Raw genomic sequence first — 24,776 nt, 5'->3', positions numbered from 1 at the left:
CTGACACAACCCAGCTTAAAGTACAAGCAAAAAGATGATATGCAAGTAGAACTTAGGAGCGATTGGACTAGATTACCACACAAGACTTCCTAACAAGCAGCTAGGATGCTAGTGGCCTAATATATAGGTCCCTATCAAACATTCACTAACATCACCATATAATTAGCCATCTACTTCTACTCTAACAACATGAAATGAAATCCTACTTTAATTTGAGAGATGAGAAGAACCATGCAATACAACAAAATGATCATGTATATCCACCATGCAAGCCACAACAATGAATAGAGAACAATTTTTTATAGTATTTTGGCAACAATTCTCCAACATAACTCCCTCACAAATGAGAGCAAAATGGCCTTATATAGAGGCTCCAAATTACAATGAATGGCCGAGATTAAGAGCCAAAATCAAGGGCCAAGATTATATCTTACAAACTCTAATTAGGGTTACCATTATTCAACCAATTACATGAGGGCACCAACTTTGTGGGCCAATGAGAAAATTACAATAATTTGTCAACCAATGAGAACATAGGACACTTGGCATGATTTGATTGCGTGCACATGAAAGTGCCACCTCATCAACCTTATCTTATAAATTTATTCAATCCTTGAGATAAGGTGAAGCCTTGGATGCTTGAGCTTGTCCTTAGAAACTTTCTCACCACCACTCAAACTTGCTTGTACTTCATGTCCTGACCCTAAAAGGATGAGGTCTTCATGCACTTGGGGTAATCTTGCCTTGGCCTTGATGGCTCCCTGGATGTGAACTTCTTTGCAACTTGAGAGCCTTGCTCTTGGCCACTACCTTGAGATCGAACTTAACGTCCCCCATTATCCTTTCCTTCCTTGACCTTCCTGATCCTTCAACCTTCCCATTTGAATCCAACCAAGCTAGCTTGCATGAATAGCCAAGCCTTGCCTAGCCTCAAATATTTTCAAATCTCTTCTACTAATCCGCTCTTTCTTAAAATTGCGAGGCTTCTTGAATCTCAATCTTCAATCGAATTCGCCCTCCACCCGATTTCATTCTTCACCAAAGCTCGCACTTCAACATTTGCCAGCTTGCAATCAACTAGGACTTGGGCTAGGACCCCATGTGGAATTGCTTCTTGTTTTGCACTGCCCTAAGTTGTAATTCTAGATTTTCACTTATAATTCTAGCCCAATCAAATTTGCCCTTTCCATTTACAATTTCATCAATAAAGTAATACATCCAATTCTTGAATTGCATACCTTGTGAGATGCCCATGACTCAGTTGAGCAGCACAATGAGGTCGCCATACTCTGATTTGAAGTTTGATCGGGTGAACCTTGACGTCTTGGTGACTCCCTTCTTGCCTTCATGAACCCAATTCTATTTTAGGAGAGTGAAGTAGGCATCTTGATTATCCTAGTGGAACTTCACAACCTGATCCATCGTTTGTTTCTCAACTGTATCATGTTTATAGCACCACTGTTGGTGTCAGAGACTTGCTTCAATTTCGAGAAGAAGGCGGTCTTTGACATCATGTCTTCCTTGTCTTTTTGGTATACATTCCCATAGGGTTCTTGCTTGCACTAACATCTACCATCCTAAACGCTTATTTCTATATGGACTACCCTTATCGATCTCCAACCTTCTTTTTATCAATGGATTCTAACTTATTTCTGCCTCGCCAATTCCTATCACTACACTTATAAATCTCCAATTTTTAGCCTAGGGGTGGGACTACCACTTATTTCTGCCTCTTCGTGCCTTAGGATGGACTACACTTATGACTCCCTCTCCAATACCTAGAGTGGTCTAGCTTATTTCTGCCTCTCCAAGTGACCTATCATGAAAACTACACTTATATCTCCCAACTCCAACCTATCAATGGGATGATGAAGTGGTGGATGAAAAGTACAAGCAAGAGAAGAGGAACGAAACCAAGCAAGAACAAGAGAGAGACAACCTTGCCCTTAGAGCAGCATCCAAACACGGAATGAAGTTTGTCCTTCTACCAACAAAGAACACCTTTGGAAATTTGTCCGGCATGTGAAAATTTAGTCCTCCAAGCAAGAATGTGAAGTCATGGCAAGTGAAATAAGACCTTGGAATTCTGTCCACCTTATGCAAATACTGAAAAAGCTTATTAAAACTCCTTGTCTACGGCACCAAAATGTGTGAAAATCTGCCTTATGTTGTCCAAATCAGACTTGATCAAATTCTGGAAATTGTCGTTGAAATACTTGATCTAGGGCACAAAACAATGTCCTCAAATCTGCCTTCAATATCCTCCAACACAATATCCAAATTCTGTCCAAAAATCAGGCCTCCACAAAATTCGCCCAAGCAAGAAAAATCTGAATTTGCTCCAAAAAATCACCTAGGGCAGAAAATATTCAGATCTGCTCCAAAATAATTCATCCAAGGCAAGAAAAAATCTGCTCCAAGCTAGAAAAAAAATCGCCAAGTAGAGAGAGCTGCTTGAAAAATCGCCAAGGCAAGAAAGCAAGGCTTGATGGAATGAGAAATGAAAGAGGGGAGAAGCCCTCTTATACCAAACTCCACACACTCCTCCAAGTTGGAAGACTAGCCCTGGTAGAGAAAGAAAATTAAATTAGGCCACCATTCATGGTCCAAGATTAAATGCCAAGCTAAAAATTAATTTCGCCTTGGTGAAATTTACATTTTTAATTGCCGGTTAAGACCAAAATTGCAAAAATAAAATTAATAAAGCCTTGGAGATATTTAAAAAATTCATTTAATGACGTTTTAGTAATTAAAATATCATTTAAAATCAAATTTAACAAGCCAAAATCAATTTTTTCAATTTTAATTTTCCAATCTCTTTAAATATTTTTAAAATCTTCAAGGCAATTTTAACCTATTTAATGCCAATTTTTGCAATTTAATCTATTTTCGACTTTGCAATGCAATTTTAATTTTTAACCAAAATAAATCTTTTGTTTTTTTTTGGCATCGATTTTTAAATTTAATTTCACTATCACAAAATTAATTTTCCTTTTCACCAAAAAAAATTAAAAATCTCCGAAACAATTAAATGTAAAAAATGTATTTCGAAAATGCTAAAGATTATACAATTACATCCAATTTTCAAAATAAATCGTCTAAGTCCAAAAACTTGTAAATTTATCCTACCAAGTACTGTTCTAACCATCGAAAAATGTCGTTTTTTAAATTCGTGCAGCCTAAGGATAAAATTACAAGATCCGGAAAATCAAGTTAAGACTAGGTGAAGAAACAAATTTAACCACATCCTTCCTTTGGCTTGAAGGCGTCCAACGCGTAAGATTTTCTAAATCTAAAAAAAAAAAATTGGACAACTCCAAAGAAAATTTGCTGAGGCAATCAAGAAAAAAGGGGGGTCCCCAAAGTTTTGGGGTGATGGTGTGAAAACCTCACAACAATAAATAAGGCTTGGAAAAAGTGGTTGTTACACTTGTATAGTATGTTTTTCAAGGATGCTAATCACTCATTGGCTTCAAGCAATTCAAATTCATCATCTATCTCAAAATCATTCACTAATATTCTGATGTCCCTGTCACATTCACATAAGAAGAGAAAATGGGAAGCCAACCCCTATGGTGGTAGTAAGGGGTGAATCATAAGTACAGCTGTGATTTAGTTGGGAAAAACAACATACGATGGAAATATAAAACAAAAGATATCAAGACTGTTGGGAGTTTCTTATGTGTGAACTGCAGAATATGATACAAATAACACTTGAAGCCAAAGCCTGATATGAGCTGTGGTTGATGAGGGAACCGATGAAACACGGGACTCATTGCAAATACCATGATACCAGTTATTGGAAGTGTTTTGACTCTTGATGAATTCATAACCTATATGCATCAGGTTTGGTAGTCCCCTCATATCTAGACGTCATTACTTATAATTCTTTGTGGGCACTTATATCATAAAGCTCATCACTTCCCAAGAGTGAATTCATTACTTAGACACTTAATTCTAGCCGTCCCAGAGAATCAGATTAACAAAAGGGAGCCGCAATCTGATTTATGAATATAAATATAACATGTAGTACAATTTCATAAGATATGTTTGTCATTTCAAATAGTGTGATTCACGCATTGTTAAAGAAATCAAAACAAATACTAAAACCAATAATAAGGAAACAGCATAATTACATGGCTGCTCATTTAGAAATGATGTGATTTCTACTAAAGAAAAAGATGGTTTATTAGCAAGTAACAGTACGCATCTCCTCGGATAGACGCCTCCCTCCATTAGGTCTTCCAAATACATGAGAAGGTATTAAAGGAGATTGAAACTTCAATTCAGAAAGCATCATCAAACCTTGTTTATTTATTTGTTATATCCAGTTTGCTTCGCTCTATTAGAGCAATTGTCTCTTGGCGTTAATTATTAGCATATAATCCAACTATTGCGATCAGGAACAGTTCGAATATTGTACCTCTATAAAGTTTAGTTCAGACACAGCAATATCATCACTATGGATAAATGGAGACGATGCATACTTATGAGATCAGAAATAGCGATATCATCAGTATAAGCGATATTCAAAGACTTTGCATATTTATAAAGATAGATCAGGAACAGCAAGATATCTTATTGTTATAAGCTATGGAAGCAGACTTAGCATATTCATTAGTGTCATATCAGAAACAGTACTAATTCCACTATTCATATCATTATAGCACAGTGCAGATCAGATATATAAAGCAGAGATCATCCTGCATAAATCTAAATGATATATCAGAGATAGCAGTGATACTTATCCTATTGATAAGCAGTATGGCATATAGCATCATATTATAAGTGATATCAATTGTATATCATAAGTACAATCATTTATAAAATAAATCACAATCTATCATTCTTATATTAAGTGGCTTCATTTATCATCATTCTAAGTAAGGATGTTTAGAGTTGTTTTGGAAAGAAGTCACTTGCAATTGATTTTGTGAGTTCAATATTACAAAGTAATTGGTAAAATACTTGCTTATTATTAACAGTGATCAATAGATCAATATATACAAATGAATAGACAATGTTTCCTTAGGAAACGATTGTAAAGAATAGAAACATTCTATTCTAGCTATCAGTTAACTAACAACTAAGTAAATATTAGAAACATTCTAACATTTACAATAGATTACATATAGATAACCATTAAACAATAGTAGATAATAATAGAAGCTACCTATTATCGTAATACCCTCCCTTAATATATCCACAACACCAAACTGTCCTCTAAATTTAACAAACTTATGAGGACCAAAAGACTTGGTGAGAATGTCAACAATCTGATCCACTGTAGGAACATACTGCAAGTCTATTATCTCGTCTTCAACCAGTTGTCGTATGTAGTGACAGTGAACATTCACATGCTTGGTTTGTCCGTGGAGGACTGGATTCTGTGCTAACTTGAAAGTGCCTTTGTTATCAACAAACAAAATAGTCGGTCTTGTTGATGACATCTGCATATCCCAAAGCCTCCGACAAAGCCAAATAGCTTCACAACCTATCTTAATTGTTCCTATGTATTTAGCCTTTGTGGAGGAGAAAGAAACTAACTATTGCTTCTTACTGGTGAACAAATATCTAGAAGTTGACTTTTTATCATCAACATAACCTACCTAATTTGAATATGTGAACTCACTAAGTCTAGAATTAGAACTTCAAGAGTAAAGAAGTCCATAATCTGTAGTGCCCTTCACATAACGAAGCACACTTGGCTGCCATCCAATGATCAGCCTTAGGAGCTGTCATAAAATGTGAGATGTAGATGACTGCAAAGCTGATATCAAGTCTAGTAGCAGAGAGGTAGATGAGGTTGTCTACTAGTTGTCTATATGTCGTATCATCAACTAGACGAGAATCAAACGTGGTTGATAACTTCAGACCATTCTCCATGGGTGCGGATGCAGGCTTACAATCCTGCATACGAAATTTGTCTAATAGAGCCCTAGCATATTTGGACTGAGAAATGAATATACCAAAAGACTGCTGCCAAACCTCAACACCTAAGCAATAATGCATGAGCCCAAGATTAGTCATATCAAAAGACTGGCATAAACTATGTTTGATTCCCTGAATCAAAAATGTCGAACTGCAGTGATGATCAAGGTATCAAAATAAATGACTAGAAGGACGATGTCACTTTTAGCAGTCTTGATGTACAAATTTGAAACTGGAGAACTCCTCTAGAAGCCTCGATCACTAAGGTACTTATCACTTTTCATGTACCATGCCCTAGGGCCAGCTTCAAGCCATAGAGAGCTTTCACTAAGCTAAGAACCTGATGTTCTTTACAAGCAACCTTGAAACCAAGAGGTTGTGTCATGTAGACCTCTTCTTGCAAGTCACCATTTAGAAAAGCACTCTTGACATCCATCCGATGGACCTTCCAACCAAATTGAGCTGCCATGGCTAGGACTAATTTGATAGTGCTCATCTTTGTTGTAGGCAAAGGTCTCCTTATAATCAATGCTCTAATGCTGAGAAAAGCCTTTTGCAACTAAACAAGCTTTGTACTTATCCAAAGTATTATCAATGCCCTGACGCTGAGAAAAGCCTTTCCCAACTAAATAAGCTTTGTACTTATCCAAAGTACTACCAGACTTCTATTTTATTTTGTAAACCCACTTGTAGCCAATGGTTTTATTCCCTGGTAGAAGATCATAAAGGACCTAGGTGTGATTCTTTAGCAGGCTCTGGTGTTCAAATGTCATGGCATGTTCCCACTCTGAAATTCCTTTAGCCTCGGAGCATGTCTAAGGTTCAAACACACTATGAATGTTGCCCATGATAGCATAATTAACTGTCTCTATAGATTTACTCTTTTTCCGAGCAGTTCTCCGATTGATAAACTCATCATTTCGAAGATCAACAAGTGTCTTAGCCCACCACTTAGGCCAAAGAGGAGAAGGACCAACATTAGTATCAAGAGATGCTCTATAATCACATTCCTCATCACAAGAATCTGGATGAAAATCAGGTGAAGCATTTGCATATCTAGGTGATCCTACAGGAGAAGCCGGAGGTTTCTGTATAGGAATCATTGGTATAACTGGAGTTGTGGGAGCTGCTAGAGCCCTCCCATCAGGTGGACCTAATAGAAGCCGAACTCCCAAATCATGAGCCTTGAAAGGCTGATCTGTTGGATCAGGTACAAGAGAAACAAGCATGAATGGCCCTCGCTACACATCAAAGACTACATCATGACCGTACGAGAGATGAGATGTATCAATGTTGATCAAATGGTAGGCTTTTTGAAGAGTATTGTATCTAGCAAGCGTGAGTTTCTGACTCTTGCCATCCAACTTGGTGTGTGACGCATCAGGGATCTAAACATAGGCAAGAGAGCCAAAAACCTTCAGATGACTGATTTTGGGCTTGCGACCTGACAAGGCCTCTTCCAGAGTCTTACCTTTGACTGTCACAGTGGGCGATCGGTTGAAAAGATAGACTACAATATTAACTACTACCCAAAACTTCTTTGGAACATGTATGTGTTCGAGCATTGATCTGGCCATCTCAGTGATTGTTCTATTTTAATGTTCAACTACACTATTTTGTTGTGGTATATGGGGTGTGGTTAACTAGCGTTGATGTCATGAATATCACACAAAGCTAGAGAATTTAGTAGAACAAAATTCCTCCCATTATCTGTCCTAAGAGCAATAATAGATTTCCCAGACTCTTTTTCAACTGAAGGTTTAAATTTCTAAAATATAGTAAATGCATCTATTTTCTTTTTAAGAAATTAAACCCACATCTTTCTACTAAAATCATCAACAAACAACAGAAAATACCTAGGCCCAAGAATAGGAGTAGCCATAGGGTTACATATATCAGCACGAACAAGCTGAAGTGCCTAAGAAGTGTGCCATGAATCGCCAATAGGAAAAAGTGTGCGATGTTGCTTCCCAACCTGACATGCATCACAAACTCTAAGTTAAGTCTGAATTTCTAGCAAATTGAGGAGAAGCTCTTCCCGAGCAAGCTAAGAAAGATAATGCACATGTAGGTGCCCATACCGCCAATGCCAAAGTGAGCTAATAGAAGACCGCAGAGCAGCCATAGCTAGGTCCTGGGAATCACCAAAACCAACAAGTCTAAAAAGACCATGATCCTCAAGGCCAACTACAATAACAAACTAAGTATCCCTATCAGTGGTGGTGCATTGATGTGAATTGAAGGTAATATCCAACTATGGAGAGTGTCGCGGCATTTGACTGACTGAGAGTAGATTTCCATCCCTAGGACATAGTGAACATCAAGAAAAATGAGATTCTTCCTAGCAGACTAAATCTGAATGTTGCCTTTGCCGACAATGATGTACTCTTCCCCTCCACCAAAAATAACTGAATCTGAGAAAGGCTGGTAGTCAGCAAACCAATCTCTCCAGTGGGTAAAATGACGACAGGCACCTAAATCAATGTACCAGGCAAACGAATTCACATAATCAGCAGGCCTTTTAGCCATGAAGTCGTAAAAGGCAGATTCTATCTACTCAGGCTCTATCTTGTTCGCTTTGGGTTGTAAACCAGATTACTTAGCTTGGGTAGCTAAATGTTTCTAACATTCAACCTTCATGTGACCATACTTGTGGCAGTACTTGCATTAAAAAAATTGTTCTTCTTCTTGGAGCCTTTTGATGCTTAAGCAGAGGACTTCTGCTAAGAAGACTGTTGTGAATGAGACTTGACCTTATCCTTCTGAAAGGATTTAGCAACAAAGGCTGCTCTCTGGAGGTGGAGCTGGAACTGCTGCAGAACAATTGTTCCACCAATCTTGCTAAAGAAAAAGAATGCAAAGATCTGTGAGCTTCATATCAACACCAATAGAAGTGATGTTGCGACTCTCGATAAAGTGCTTGTAGGACTTGGGTAATTTTTTACAGGTTATTACCATAATGTCCTCGTCCTCCATCTTGCGTCCAATGGCAAGCAACTGATCATGAATATCCAGAATCTTATTCAGGAGTTCTTGGAGCATTTTTCACTCATCCATAACAATAGAAACCAGAGTGTTCTTGAGAAAGAGGGCCTTTCTTTTGTCTAAAGTCTCAACTAATTTCTTGAGATGCTCCCATATCTTGGCAGTTGTCTTGCTAAATGGAATCTGAGGGAGTTGAACATCAGCTATGGATAATTTGTTAGCATCCAAAACAATCTAATCAGTATTCTAATATTCAAAGATTGTTAGCATCTGTTGCTCCCATGTGTCGTAATTCTAACCATTGAATTTTGAATTTCCCTTGAGCAGAATATCTGTCAGAGATGCCATGGCACATTTTTCACTAAAAAATGTGAAAATCTATGAAGGCACGTACCTCAAGGCAAAAAATTGGAAGACCCAAAAAAATAAAGAGATACCTAGCAAATAGCTCAAAAACCAAGAAGGAATATGTTGTCAAATTGTGGATCCACTGGCTCGAAAGTTGAAGCACAACAATCGAGGCACCCAAAAAAAAAAATCGACAACCAAGTTGAGCTCTCGAAAAACCCACCAAAAACCTATAAAACAATTTTGGATCCAATATAAAAAATTAGGGTTTCACACAAAAAAGCGGCCCTGGCTGCAAAAAAATTCCAAAATAATGGCAAATTTGCAAAAAAAACATAGATACTAGGTAGGATTGGAGGCGAAAGCCAACAGTAGATGGTTTAAAAACCTTAGAAGCCTCCAAAAACAATAGCGATTTGAGACCAAAAAGGAAGAATCGACGCACGTATGGAAATGGCGATCTGGGAGCTGCAACACGCAAGTCATACAAGCTCCAAAAACACAGATTTGAACAAGGAAAAATGATACGGGAGTTGCAAAACATGAATCACGGGTAGGGATGCGTGATATGCTAAGGGAATGGCACCCAGAAATGCTGCCCAACAATCCCGACCGAAGAAAATGGCATGATTTTTCCAAACGTGAGCAGCAAAAAATCACAGGGATACAAAGGCCAATTGCAAAATAATGGTCGTGAGTAGCAGACAAACCCTAGCTCAAAGTAGTTTTCACAGGAAAAAAATTGAAAATTATTGCTCTAATAATTTCGAACAAGAACTTATAATATTTTTTAAAAGAAATTCAAAGTATTTGCTCTGATATCATATTATTAAGTAATTGGTAAAATACTTGCTTATATTAGCAATTATCAATATATACAAATGAATAGATGTTGTTTCATTAGGAAACGGTCATAAAGAATAGAAACATTCTATTCTAGCTATTAGTTAACTAACAACTAGCTAAATATACGAAACATTCTAATATTTACTAAGTTGTCGTATTCATCCCCAGACCTTGAATTCGCTAGTCGGTTCGTCGATCGTTTGAATTCACTAATTGGTTCATCAATCGTTCAAATTCATTTCGAATTCGATCCAAAGCTGGCATCAGGCTGTATCATTCAGTAAAAATTCGATGCTAAGGACCCTAGTCAATTTTGGGTCGAATTCCGACAAATGTGGAAAATTCAAAATGAATCCAAAGCGATTGGGAAGCAATGACCGGCGAATGTCATATTTTTATTGAGCAAAATTGTTATCGCAGATCGTTATTTAATTATCACTATTGTTTGGTATCGCAGGGCAGTTTATCATTATTGTTTGGTATCAAATGCATTGCTTGGAGGCCATTCACAATGTCCTTGATTGCTTGGAAATAGCCATCTTCAAATTTCTTCAACCTGTATAATTTCCATTGGCATCATCCGAAAAGTATATATGTCCACCTTTGTAGTAACAAGAAGGCCAGAGAGCTATTCGGGCGCCAAGTAACAAGAAGGCGAGAGAGCCATTAACAGAGCTGACTTTGGAGTTCCTCTTGTTGTCATTAATACATGGGTGATCAAATCTCTACCTGCAGCTTTGCCAACCCAAGATCAGCTATTTTCAGATTGAATTCACCATACAGAAGAATATTTTCATAGGACAAACAGAGTCTTGAGGCATTCACGCACACGCACATGCACAGCCTCACCGAACGAACGTCATCGTCTGGAGTATTCACAACACAAGCACAGCCTCACATATATATTCCAATAATTAAAAGATCTTTAATAATATAATATATTTAAAACCTTTAAAACAATCTTTTAAGCTAGGATTGGATTCATTAACTAAAAACCTGAAAAAAATTTACAGCAATTTTTAAAATATTCATAAATTTGAGAAATTAGAAAGTTTAATTTTTAAATTTAGATTTATTAATTTATTATATAAATAAAATATATATAATATTAAACTTCAACCATGAAATGTTAATAATTGAAGACTAATAAATGTAAATTATAATATTAAATTTATATTCATTAGATTTTAAATGTCAGTTTTTAATTAAGATATTAAAATAAGATGAAATCTTATGTTTTAGATAGAGTATTTATAATATTGGATTAAATTTATCAATAAATAGTCTTCTATTTTCTTTTATTTTTAAGATTGTTTGGAGCGGACTCAACATAGTGGTTTATGGACTTATTTGCTGCTGCATATTTTTACACACACACATACATATATACATAATTCTTATATGGATGAACGCAAACCCAAGCCAAAAACAAATCGGGCGAATTTCGAAGCCAAATGTCAAACCCGCATCCAAACCAGAATCTTAACCGGCAACTCAGAATATTTACAATGGATTACAAATAGATAACCATTAAGTAATAATAGATAATAACAGAAGCTATCTATTATCATAATATTTAATAGTCCCTAGTTCCTAAGAATTAAAGTAAGGGGGCATTACAAGTAACCAGGCCCCTATTTCTATGCTACTGTCATTGGGTAGATTGTTCCAATGGTCAATGATTCTCCCTCTTTGATGTCCTTTATGTAATACAATCTGCTAAAAACCTGCCTTAAAGGTCTGCCCTAAATCAGTCTGAAAGCCTGCTTTACTTCTGCCATATATCGGCTCTTAATCCTGCTAGAAGTATTACCCAAAGGTCTACTTTTATTAACCTTCAAGTTTCCTTGATAATTAATTTATTAATCACTTACCCTTGCTTAGCCAGCTTTAATGTAATGTCCCCTGTTGAGATTTTAATTAAATATTTCTATTAAGCTTCTTGCATACTTATTGCCATATATTCTCCAAATTCCTCTATGTCCTTTCTCAATGTTAATATTCTATATATATAATTTTCTTCTCTAAAGTCATGTCCTTTCATAAATGATATTATCTTGTTAACAACTCTATTATATTACTTATTTATTTTATTGTAACAAATAACTTTATTTATTATTTATTTATTCATATTATAATTAATTTTCATATCATGAGAATATTATATACATGATCATATATAATATTTATACTATACTTGTATCAATATACAATTATATTATAATTGTATCAAATATACAATTATATATAATATTTGTATTGTTATTACTTCATATTATAATTTTATTATTATTTATATTTGTTTATCAAATCTTCTTCATAAGGAGAATGTTATAATTTCAAAGCGGGGTACATAATCCTCCCCTCTCAAATTTTGCTTGTCCTCAAGCAAAGAACATTTATACATAACTTTCCCCATGGAGCCCATATACGAAGCATATAATTGGATGCAAGAAGAAACAAGGTATTTATGGAGAAAGACGGAGAATATATCGCAATAAGTCTGCAAGAAGCTTAATAGAAATATTCAATTAAAATCCTAACAGAAGCCATTACACCTAATTATTATTGATGTTTTTTGTTCATAAGTAAATGGCCAGAATTAATATATTAAATGCTACCTTTTTGTGTATTTGATTACTACCCTTGTGTCTGGGTGATTACAATATATTAAATATGACCCATGTTGGCGCATCATGAACTTATATTCACCTTAATGTAGGTCAGCCTCTATAAATTGCTGTTATCTAAGCTTAGCTGATATAAAGACCACAGTCTGATATTATTAAGGCATTGATTTTGTTTTATTATTTCTGCCAACCCTAGTTTGTGTTGAAGATTATAGCTGCAATAGAGATAATTAGATAACAAAGGCATTGATTTTGTTTATTTATTTCTGCCAACCCTAGTTTGTGTTGAAGATTATAGCTGCAATAGAGATCATTAGATTATAAAGGCATTGATTTTGTTTATTTATTTCTGCCAACCCTAGTTTGTGTTGAAGATTATAGCTGCAATAGAGATCATCAGATTATAAAGGCATTGATTTTGTTTATTTATTTCTGCCAACACTAGTCTGTGTTGAAGATTATAGCTGCAATAGAGATCTTTAGCTCTGATATTGCTATTGAGATAATGCCTCTGCATTGCATCAGTAACTAGAGAACAGACGTATGATGATGTTTATTTGTTAGTCAAGTTAGCATGATGTGGCATCCAACATGTGCTGATTGTCTCACCCAAAATATCTGACATTCATGCGTCATGCAAAAAGACGTGTTTGGAAATATGAAGAGACTAGCATTTGGAAATTGAAGAGGCCTTTGATTATGAAATGAAGAGTCTCTCAATTCCATATATATATATATATATATGATTGTTTTGTGTGATATGGATTGTATTCAGTTGGAAGCATTGTACTTGGACATTTATTATTTTAGTAAATGATATATTTTTATGGTGCAGTTGGGTATTTCCCTTCAAGTTGGAGGGTTTTCCCAGGACAAATTGTTGTCTTTATATACCTTTTTTTATTCTTCTTTTGATTCTAGCTGTTTACCTTCATTTAAGAGCTAAACATTAACATGGTATCAGGGCTTGGTCAAATAACACCAATAAAAGAGGCTCTCTTGTTTTTTAGTTCGAGTATCGGTTCAGATTGCTTGACTATCTTGTAGGCAATTTGCAGTTTGATATCTGTGAGTCAGATCTTATGATCATTTATTAATTCGTATCTTTCATAGCTGTCGTATAGTCTCCTTCCTCATCATGTCGGGCCTATGCTTTGGTTGCTTCTCTCTGCACATACTCTGTTCTTGGCTTTGGGTATCTTAAGTTTCATGTGTTTCAGTGTTCTAAGTAAGAGTTTAATTGTTCATGTGCATGATTTGTTGTCTGCGTGGCATCAAGCTCACATGTCTCTATGTTTACTTGGCACTGTGACTCATGGCATAGTTGTTGTTGTCGTGTTACCTTCACTATTTGGCATTTTATCTCATCATATTGGTTTTGCTCACAGTTGCAGTCTTTCATCTTCCCTTGGCTCCATCAGTTTGTCGTTCTTCAGTGGCTTTTAATATCAATCCTTTATTAGGGTGTTCGACCATTCTTGTAACGACAGTAAATTTGCTTTTGAAGTCTGAAAATGAATGTAGTCAAAGTAAAACAATCATCCAAAATACCAGACGATTATGATGAATCCGGATGTTGGAAGTGTAGCACCAGGTTCAACCGATCCCGTGCTATCTTGAGAGGGCATCAATCCCAATGCACCTCCCCTATCTATAGCCCTAAAATGGATTGATGTCATGAGGTCAGTTGTTTCTATTCTGCCTGAATCACATGACAAGGGCTTCAAAGAGGTGCTAATTCTCTGTCATTTAACTGTCGATCATGTTGATGCAGGCCTTGTCCACTGCAACCTTTTCATCAAGCCTTCAATCACAAACAGATATAACACATTGCATGGAGGGGTTGTGGCTACAATTGCAAGTATTGTGGGATTAGCAGTTGTGAAGACAGTTGTCGCAGATAAGGAATTCTCACAAACTAAAATGAGCATGTCTTACCTCTCTGTTGGACACAGTAGAGCCATGGTGGAATAGTTTTCCCAGCATAAATGTCTTGTGTCTCGTACTTATTTTTCCTTTTATTTATTTTTGTTTATCATTATTCTGGGCAAAACATCAACATGGTCTCAGAGCAAGGAATGATAACAGCAATATGGGAGTGTACTTGAAACCTAATGTAGCTGCAAGATAGATCATTACCTCTAATGATGGGATGTTGCCTGGTTTATTCTCAGCAAAGGGTCTTCTTCATTCCGGTTATTTATGTAAGGGCTTATATACTGCTGTGCAATCTATCCATATTGTCCTTCTCATATATGTGTTCATGTTTTCTCTAAGAGTTCTTGTTCTTAAAGTTTTGATCGTATATCTTCTTCCAGTGATTTCTCTTGACTTCGAGCTCCTTATTTGTTTTTTGTCTTCTCTTTCACATTCCTGTTCGACATGGCTTTCTGTTTGCTGACGGTGATCATATTGAATGATTACCAGTGATTTCTCTTGACTTCGAGCTCCTTATTTGTTTTTTGTCTTCTCTTTCACATTCCTGTTCGACATGGCTTTCTGTTTGCTGACGGTGATCATATTCTTGCCGTAAAGGTTGAAATGATTGTATCACATTCCTGTTTGACATGGCTACAATTGCAAGTATTGTGGGATTAGCAGCTGTGAAGGCAGTTGTCGCAGATAAGGAATTCTCGCAAACTAAAATGAGCATGTCTTACCTCTCTGTTGGACACAGTAGAGCCATGGCGGCAAGAATTTTCTTCGTCAATACAATCATTTCAACCTTTCAGCAGCTTGCCAGTACCCTAGGTACACCAAAGAATTCTCCTGAGCCAAGGGAAAGTTTTCTCTGTGTTTCAAATATGAGGCAGCAATTTCCTTTCGTAGATCTCACTACAAAGAGATAATTATTCTATGATTATACCTTTGAGTATAGATCACGGAATTTGTTATATTATTCGAAATAAGATTGCAAATCTAATGTGAGAATAATGGAACAGATATAAGGTTTTCTAAATGCCAAGTTCAAATGTTCTGCACATTTTTATAATGTTCCAACCACATCCATATCCATCCCATGTTATGTAACACTGACAGAAAGGCTGAACAAGTTACTTGGTACAAGTCTGTAGTAGAACTTGTGACAAATCACAAGCTATTTTAAGGGCTAGTTTCTGGCTTGCAAATTCGATTCATGAGTTTAAATGAGTTTGGAAGTACCTGCAAATTTTTTTATGACAGTTAAAAATATCTTTCTGAAAAAAAAACTTGAAAAAGATCTATATGAGTCAGTATAGGGGTTCTATGTTAATTTGGTTTGCGGGTGGTATATTCCTTGTATGGACTAAAGCCACCTCTTCCAACTCGGAATTTCAAGATTATCTTAGAAATTATGATTTTAGAAAATCTTTTTTGGCCCCCTGTAAGAATTCATGGTAGTGACATAGTGATCATGATTGTCCATGTTGATTATCTTGCCCTCACCAAAAGGAATGGCAGTTAAATTCAACAGGTCAGGTTTATATTTCTTTTATTTTTTAAATGATAAATCTCGGTCTCCTTCAATATTTTTTGGGGTGAAAATTTTCAACAATTTAATGATACTATTTTTGTATCATAAACTAAGTATACGAAACCTTTATTAGAAAAATTCAAAATTCAAAATGACAATAAATGTAATCCAACATCTACACATCTGGAAGCTGGGACAAAGCTCTTAACTAACATTGACTCATCATTGGCAAATAAAACAATATACCGATAGTTGGATAGATAATTCATTTTATCTTACTATTACCTGATCAAATTTATGTTTTGTAATAAATTGTCTTTCTTGATTCATGACTAAGCCTCAGGAGAGACACGGGCAAGCTACCAAACAAGTTCTTCAATGTGTCAAACAGTCCACAAACTTTAGCACTCAATATCAAAGAACTGACATCATGCTAGCAAGAAAATATTGCTCCTGATTGGGCTAGATCAGTTGATATAGGAAGTCTACAATCAGTGATGTCTTCACTCTTGGTTAAGAATTAATTTCCTGGTAGAGAATCTCCAACATATAGTTGCCTTATCTTCAACAAGAACAAGGTGTGTGGCAGTTGAGTGCGAGCCAATGCAGTTATGAAGGTTATTGGTCAATCTTCAACTTGACCAAGCATCGCCAGCCTCACTTTTCTGTGACATCATGATGTTCTCAAGATATAAAAGAACCCAGTTTATCAGGCCACAACCAAACTGTTGCATCCAGTTATTGGTTGATCAATAACAATAGAAGCATTTGTCTTTATTATTGTTCTACAGAAGAGTAGATTGCAGACATAATGACTAAACCACTTCATGGAGATAAACTTGACAAATTTAGAGATAAACTTGCAGTCATATCTAGTTGAGTCATTATGTTGAAGATTGTAGCTAGGATAGAGATCTTTATCTCTGATTTTGCTATATGTTCAAATAGAGATAATACCTCTATATTCTGTTTACAGCTGGAGAAGATATTTATGATAATATTTGAGATATTATTATATGAAGAGACACGTGTCATGCAAAGAGTCGTGTGTTTGGAAATATGAAGAGACTTGTATTTGGAAATTGAGGAGAGCTTTGGTTGTGATATGAAGAGTCTCTCAATTATATATACGTAACTGCTTTGTGTGTTGAGATATGGTATCACATGGAAAGTGTTGTACTTGAACATTTTATTATCAATGAAAGAGATATTTTTCTGGTGTGGCTGGGTTATTCCCTTCAAGTGGAATAGTTTTCCCAGCATAAATGTCTTGTGTCTCGTACTTATTTTTCCTTTTATTTATTTTTGTTTATCATTATTCTGGGCAAAACATCAACATGGTCTCAGAGCAAGGAAAGATAACAGCAATATGGGAGTGTACTTGAAACCTAATGTAGCTGCAAGACAGATCATTACCTCTAATGATGGGATGTTGCCTGGTTTATTCTCAGCAAAGGGTCTTCTTCGTTCCGGTTATTTATGTAAGGGCTTATATACTGCTGTGCAATCTATCCATATTGTCCTTCTCATATATGTGTTCATGTTTTCTCTAAGAGTTCTTGTTCTTAAAGTTTTGTTCCTATATCTTCTTCCAGTGATTTCTCGACTTCGAGCTCCTTATTTGTTTTTTGTCTTCTCTTTCACATTCCTGTTCGACATGGCTTTCTGTTTGCTGACAGTGACATGGTTGGAAGTTTATTATTCGTTAGTTCATCTCCTCTCACTGTCAGCGGGTGTCCTCGCTTTTGTCTGTGCCTCTTCACTTTTTTAAATTTTTATTTTTTTGGCCATTTGCCGCATGGATATATAACAATTGTTTTGTTCGCCAAGACTCTCTCACTGTATCATTCGAATGTATTGAGTTTTTTGAAATGTTATATCATATGTAACAAGCATGTATGCAAGGAGACGTCTTTTAAGATGTTATGTTCTTCTTGCGAGCATATATTTATTTTTTAGGTCTTGACGGTGAGACAGTGTGTAGCATATATTTGAGTAATTTTATCAGTATTATTTTTGGCCACGAGCAGAGATTATGTTCAATATATGAGCTGAGTTCATAAACTCTGATATCTTCTGCTACTATCAGTTTTATGATACCGAAAGCTATGATCTCTATGCTATGAATGAGTGGCAATGCCAACTCTCAAGCTGTGCATTTCTTGGATATTCATCAGTGGCCTTGGAAGTATTATCTCAGTATTTTTTTTAACAGAGAAAGGAGTATTGAAAGTTTGGCAGATATTGTGTTTTGAACTTTTGAGGTATTTTGCAGGATACAACAGATTATTTGTAATTCTCAATGTATTGACTTTCAGATGTCAGTAGTAGATGTCTCTTGTGTAATTATTGTGTGTGCTTCAAGTGGTAATGATTCTGGAGCAATCATACAAGACTTGAATGTGACACTATTTTGAGATGTGAGATATTGGCTTCAGAGCCTCTCTTGTCAAACTTTACAGCAGTCACTCTTGATATTACCATGTGATACTCTAGACTGTCGTACCTCAGATTGGGATATGAATTGTTAGTGGTGCATACCAGGGATGCAATGCTAGTCACTTGGCATCAATACTGACACATTTTCTGCAGAGGTTCAGATTAAGAAAAGTATCTACAACAAGAGGTTGCTGACAGCAATTGAATATGAAGATATATGAAATCTGGACTGCAAAGAGATAAGTATTCTATAATTATGTCTTGAGTATAGATCTTTAAAAAAAAATTATATTATTGGGAATAGTTTATAGCATTGATCTCTATATTTGATTTGATAAGATATTACCATAGTTACACTGCATTGGGGGACGGGGGGACGGCGGAACAGGGGGACAAGTTTCCAAGATTGGGGGACAGAGGGGCCTTAATTTGGGGACAGTTGAGGGACAGCGGGGGAACGGTGGCGGGGGACCGGCAGTGGGTTGTATATACTATACATATGGTACTTAAAATGCTAGTTATGAAAATATGTAGTGCAATATAAGATATAAAGATGTAAAAGAGTAAATACTTGAACATTGCATTGAATTGGAACATCAAACATTGAACATAAATAGTCAACACCAAGACGTCCCCCATCCTCGGCAGAGGTAATGGAATCTGGTGGCGCCGCTGGGGATGGGGGAGTGGAGTCCCCAAGTCCCTGGTGCATCCAAGTCTCCAAGACGTGGGACAAAAAGAGGGGGGATGCATCCCCGTGTTACTATAGTTATTACTAATCTCTCTTGATTGCATGACACATCAAAAAGTTATAAGATGAGAATTTAATGAACATGACTGTTGGCTTGCCTTTGGCACCCAATTTTTAAACTTTCAAAAACTAGACCCTAGGGGAAAATGTGCTTATTTTTCCCTAATATTAATATCAGTTTGTTAATAATGTTGCTGTGAAGTTTGTATTTTACGGAAAGGCAGCGTTGGCTGGAGGTACCCAACTTAAACATCAAACTGCAAGCTCAAAGTTCAGAGTTTAAAATGTTCAAAGTTCAAAATCAGGAGATCAAGAATACAGGTTCAGAATCAAAGTGGAGGTTCACCAAGATCAAGTTCAAAGTTAGTCAGCACAATGAGCATTTCTAGTCAAATTGAGACTTTGGTTTGGAAATATCCAAGTTAACATGTATGAAAGATGTGGAAACGTAGGCAATGCACCTGAATCAGTTGACAGGATCAACACCTCGAGTGCCATCATTTAAGAGCATTATAAAAGTGTCAACAGAGAGGCATATAGTGTGTTGCTAACTATTTGATCGAATGTCTACTTAAATGCTTTACAACATAACCGGTCATGACAGTTGCAAAATGTCGATAGGGGGACACTTGCCCAATATGCAAACATCCCAAAATTCACCAAACTCCATAAGGGGATACGTGATTCATTGTCCCGATAGTGTTTCGAAATATCGTGAAACTTAATCATAAATGCTCTAGAGAACATCCTGGGCTGAGAGTAATAATAGTGAATGCGGTGAACGAAACACTAATACTGAGATGAGAACATTAATCACAATCGAGTGGAAGGGACATTTTAAATGACATTAGCACCCATGCCTATGTTTGAATCTTCATGACTTGTCATTCTTGAAGCAAACAAGAATGGCAGACAGAGGCCCTATGGTTGATATCAGGTTCCCCTATTTCAACACTGTGGAAACCGGCCGCATATCAAGATACAGGAATTTTATGAAAATCATACGATAAATGTAAAGGGAATCGATCCACCAAGTAAGCTCATCTCGTTCATATACAAATACCTTGTGGATATTTATTCAATTCCACGTGGTGATCTAAACAAAAGCTGCATTTGATATCAATCCACATAGCGTAGTTAATATGCCTACATATAATGGTGGCTCATTCCCAAACATTCAAAAAGTCTCATAACATGTGGCTTTCTCAACCAGCAGAACATTATTATTATTAGCTTTCAATTTTAATGTTTGAAAAGTGGTAAGGTCCCCAAAAATAAAACCATCAGGAAGAAAAGATTAAGGGAAGCAAATAAGCGGCTTCCCACAAATTGGTTATGTTGGCAACCGAAACATTACCAGAATGGTCAAGTGTTAAATATACAGCAAAACAACAAAGGCGGGGTTCTTTTACGGCAGTCAGGAGGCTACAGGAAGGGTTGAATATTTTGCGAATGTTATTGTAACAAAGGGGAGAAAGAGGATTTATTTTTATTTTTCTGCATCTTGATTGTATTGGCAGGGCTCAAGGTGACCTTGTGATTATTTTGCTATATCCAGAAATAAAGAGAAGTTTGTGTGGTAGATCTGTTGGTCTGCATATTTACTTTTCTAAGTGAGATTAATCAGGTGGTTGTCTCTTTCGTGTTTCTGGATATCATCCTCTGTTATTGTATCAAGTACATGTTTGTACGTAAATCTGGTGGTTCACATATTCATGTTTTGCAGATTAAGACGTTTGATTCCTTTTATTTTCTCTGTAATGTGAATGACTGAATAAATGATTTGTAGGCTATTTGTTTGTCTTTCTCTCTTCATTCAAGGTTTGTAAATCAAGTAATCATATTCACTTCATAGTGATGGGTGAATGTTAGTTGCCTGTGTGTCTTTAGATCAAAGACATAACAAATGTATAATTCATTGTATATCTTCTTGGAGGGAGTTGTACCTCCCAATTAAAAGGAAAGCTATCAATCTCATGATAGTCTTTCCAACTGTTGGTCACATTTGTTCTTCTATTTGGGTGTTTTGGGTCATTATGTATCATTCTTTTTGAAGGACAAATCTATTTACCAACAATGAGAATAGTGGTTGCAATCATGGAATTGATGTTGCATAAAGGAGGAAGATCACATATAGAAAATATCCAGAGAGAGATTTTCCAATTTCAAAGGGAGGTTATGTTACAGGGGGAGATCTCTAATTCTTTGCAAGCTTATGTACAGTGTGAAAGTTGGGATCAGCTATCTTATTGTGGTGATCAAAGTTGTCCTTGATGAGAGGGGGTCCCTATTGAAAGAGAATCTCAACCATTCTTAAACATGTTGTTAATGAGTTCTTCATTGTAAGAGAAGTTCAAGGTGAAATCCCTTCTTAAAGATGTTGTTAATGAGAACTTCTCTACGAGAGACATTCGAGGTGAAATCCCATGTTCTACCCTCTACGAGTAGGTATGGTGGTCTACGAGTGGGCATGGTGGGAATGCATTTTTCTCTGGAAGAAGTTTGAGGTGAAAGTGCCTATTCCACCTCTACGAGTAGGTATGGTGGACCACCCTCTGCGAGTAGGCATGGTGGAAATGCATTCTTATATGGGAGAAATCTGAGGTGAAAGTCCTTGTTCCACCCTTTACGAGTAGGTATGGTGGACCATCCTCTGGGAGTAGGTGTGGTGGAAGTCATGTGTGTGACTCCATGACTTTAATTTTAAGTGCTAATGAAGTAACTATGGTGAATTATGTTATGTTGAGATAACAAGTTTTTATCTCTGTGGTGTTAATTTATCAACATCTTTGGTTACATCTATGTGTGCATGTCATACTAAAGATCTCTCTTGCTAAGAGGGGGTGTTGAAGATTGTAGGTACGATGGAGATCTTTGTCTCTAATTTCGATATATGTTGAAATAGAGTTAATACCTCTATATTCTATTTACGATTGGCGAAGATAATTATGATAATACTTGAGAAATTATTATATAACGAGACATGTATCATGCAAAGAGTCATGTGTTTGGAAATATGAAGAGATTTGTATTTGGAAATTGAAGAGAACTTTGGTTGTGACATGAAGAGTCTCTCAATTGCATATACGTGAATGCATTGTGTGTTAAGATATGGTATCATGTGGAAAGCATTGTACTTGAGCATTTTATTATAAATAAAAGAGACATTCTTCTAGTGTGGCTAGGTTTTTCCCTTCAAGTGGATGGGTTTTCCCAAGCTAAATGCTTGTCTCTTGTACTTATTTTTCCTTTTATTTATCGTTGTTTATCATTATTCTGAGCAAAACATCAACAAATTAAAGGGGGTGTTAATTATATTATAATAGACATGTACATTAGTTTCACATTGGACAATGCCCCACCTATCTTGAGATATTTAGTTTCTTTGGTGAGATATTACTCTTGTCTGATTGGGTCAGTTGTTTTATATATAACTAATTGTTTACATCTTGTAATGCGTAGACTAGCACAAGTACAGTAGGCCTATTTCACTAGTTTTGTACCTTGTACTATTGCGTTCATTTTCCCTAATAAACATTTTGTAATATCATAATCAATAGACCAGGCTATGGTCTAAGTAGGTTAGAGTAAGCAGTGCCGCTATAACCACCTCACTTCATAACATGGTATGCATCCTCTAGGAAAGCAAACATTAGACCACAAAAGGAAGTGTTAAATTGTTAGTATCCTTACTCTCACGAGTACTAAAATAGAAAGCAATTTTGATGCCATGTCTTGTGACCTCAATCTAACTTGTCGTCATATCTATGCAATGTCCATAAACTTAAAAGTTGTTTATTGATGTAGAATATCCCTTTAGTATGATTTAGTTCCATAGCCCTTCCCCCTCCATTATCATACAAAAACAGGGAGCATTGATGTGGAATATTCCTTAGATATGATTTACTTCCATATTCCTTCCTCCTTCATTCTCATACACAAACAGGGCAAGTGGCACAATGTAGATCCAGGCAAACTCAACCGAATTAGGCAAGTGATGGGATATTGCACACAAGGAGCATAACTTGCTCTCAATGTAACTAGTTAATGGGCTGGTTCGCCAATCTATCTATCGCACTAAAAAACATAAATTGTTGTAACTTCTTGAATTCCTTATAGCAACCTTTGGGCTGGTTTATGATTGAGTACAATCTCTCCTGGATCATAGACAAACTTAATTTGACCACTAGCTAAAAAAATTCCCAAATAGATTTTGAAGCGAAATGCAAGTTAACATTACACTGCAGATGGACTTCAATGTAGCTTTCATACCGATGCGAGGAAGCTATTACTTAGTAATATTTAGTGATTGTCAATTTCGGCTTCCCCTATTTTATCAGCCATAGTATATATGAAGTAAAATGGTTTAAATAGATCCCCAAAACACGAACCTGGTTGAATTTCTGACAGCGGAGAACCCACGTCAAGATGAATCTTTCGTAGCTGTTGCAAGTAAATATTAACGTCGGATTTTCTCTGGAAAGAAAACTAAACCATTCTTATTTTTAAAAAATTCTACAAATATGAGCCAAAATAAATAAAACCAAAATTGCAACAATCAATTTACCTGTCGTGCTACTCTTGCATCGAACGCAATCTTTTTCAGAATGCTAAAATATTTATGCTGTGCAAATTTATTCATTTCCAAAAGCTCGAAGCAATGCACAATACATTAGGAATTCAACATTCGGAAAACAATCATGAAAAAGGATAATTTCCTGCGGTTTAGGTCAATCTTCAAGATGGGTTTGCGATTCTTAACGCAAAACCCTGAGAACTGAAGTTTAAACGTGCAACGGCGCTCGATAAAAACAGTTGTAGCGTTCCAAAAATAAGTAGTAAAACACTTGAAAGTACATGCTTAATACGTCAGATAGGAGATAATTTACATGAGTTTGACTCAAAATAGCAAAATCATTATTCTACTTACTCTAGAGATGATCTCTCATCTCCTACTTATCAATTGATAAGCTTAAAGGGCTTTCTAATGAATGGTTCATAAGGCACAACACTTGGTGAAGGTTTTGCAAATGGGGTTGTAAGCAAAGTGGGTTTAACCATGGAGGAAACTCCATCGTTAAGTGCACTCAAGTTGGAGTAGGAAGTCTTGGTGCTTCACCTTTGTGAGCATCACCTAAATCCAATGAGTGCTAAGTGTTTCATTTATTCTCATGAGAGATGGATTCATGTTGAATCACTACTCATGATACATGGGTCAATGAGTTTGACTCAAAAACTACACACTTAAATCTTAATAGCAATATCATAATTTGACTTACTATGGAAATTATCTTCTACTTATCAATTGATGAGCTTAAGAGGCTTTCTAATAAATGGTTTACAAGGCACAACACTTGATGAAGGTTTTGCAAATGGGATTGCAAGAAGATTG

The 24,776-nt window shown here is 36.1% G+C and overlaps 1 protein-coding gene across 3 annotated transcripts in view; it reads right to left on the bottom strand.

Annotated features, from left to right (window-relative positions):
* Positions 1-24,221, bottom strand: part of ATJ1 (DNAJ heat shock family protein) — a 256,691-nt gene extending 232,470 nt beyond the window's left edge. For 2 of the 3 annotated variants that reach the window (XM_089797202.1, XM_089797200.1), the window contains exons 1-2: positions 23,952-24,221; positions 23,776-23,872 (exon numbers count right to left, since the gene is read on the bottom strand). In XM_089797202.1, the coding sequence (XP_089653328.1) occupies positions 23,776-23,872; positions 23,952-24,026 (172 nt within the window). In that variant the 5' untranslated portion in view covers positions 24,027-24,221. The remainder of the gene's footprint in view (positions 1-23,775; positions 23,873-23,951) is intronic. The other variant, XM_089797201.1, reaches the window with a different exon arrangement.
* Between the last annotated feature and the right edge of the window lie 555 nt (positions 24,222-24,776).

The sequence above is a fragment of the Cupressus sempervirens genome, chromosome 8 (genome assembly GCF_028749045.1).
Source record: "Cupressus sempervirens isolate cs-2001-9-10 chromosome 8, ASM2874904v1, whole genome shotgun sequence".
NCBI lineage: Eukaryota > Viridiplantae > Streptophyta > Pinopsida > Cupressales > Cupressaceae > Cupressus > Cupressus sempervirens.
This window is presented reverse-complemented; position numbering and strand designations above follow the sequence as displayed.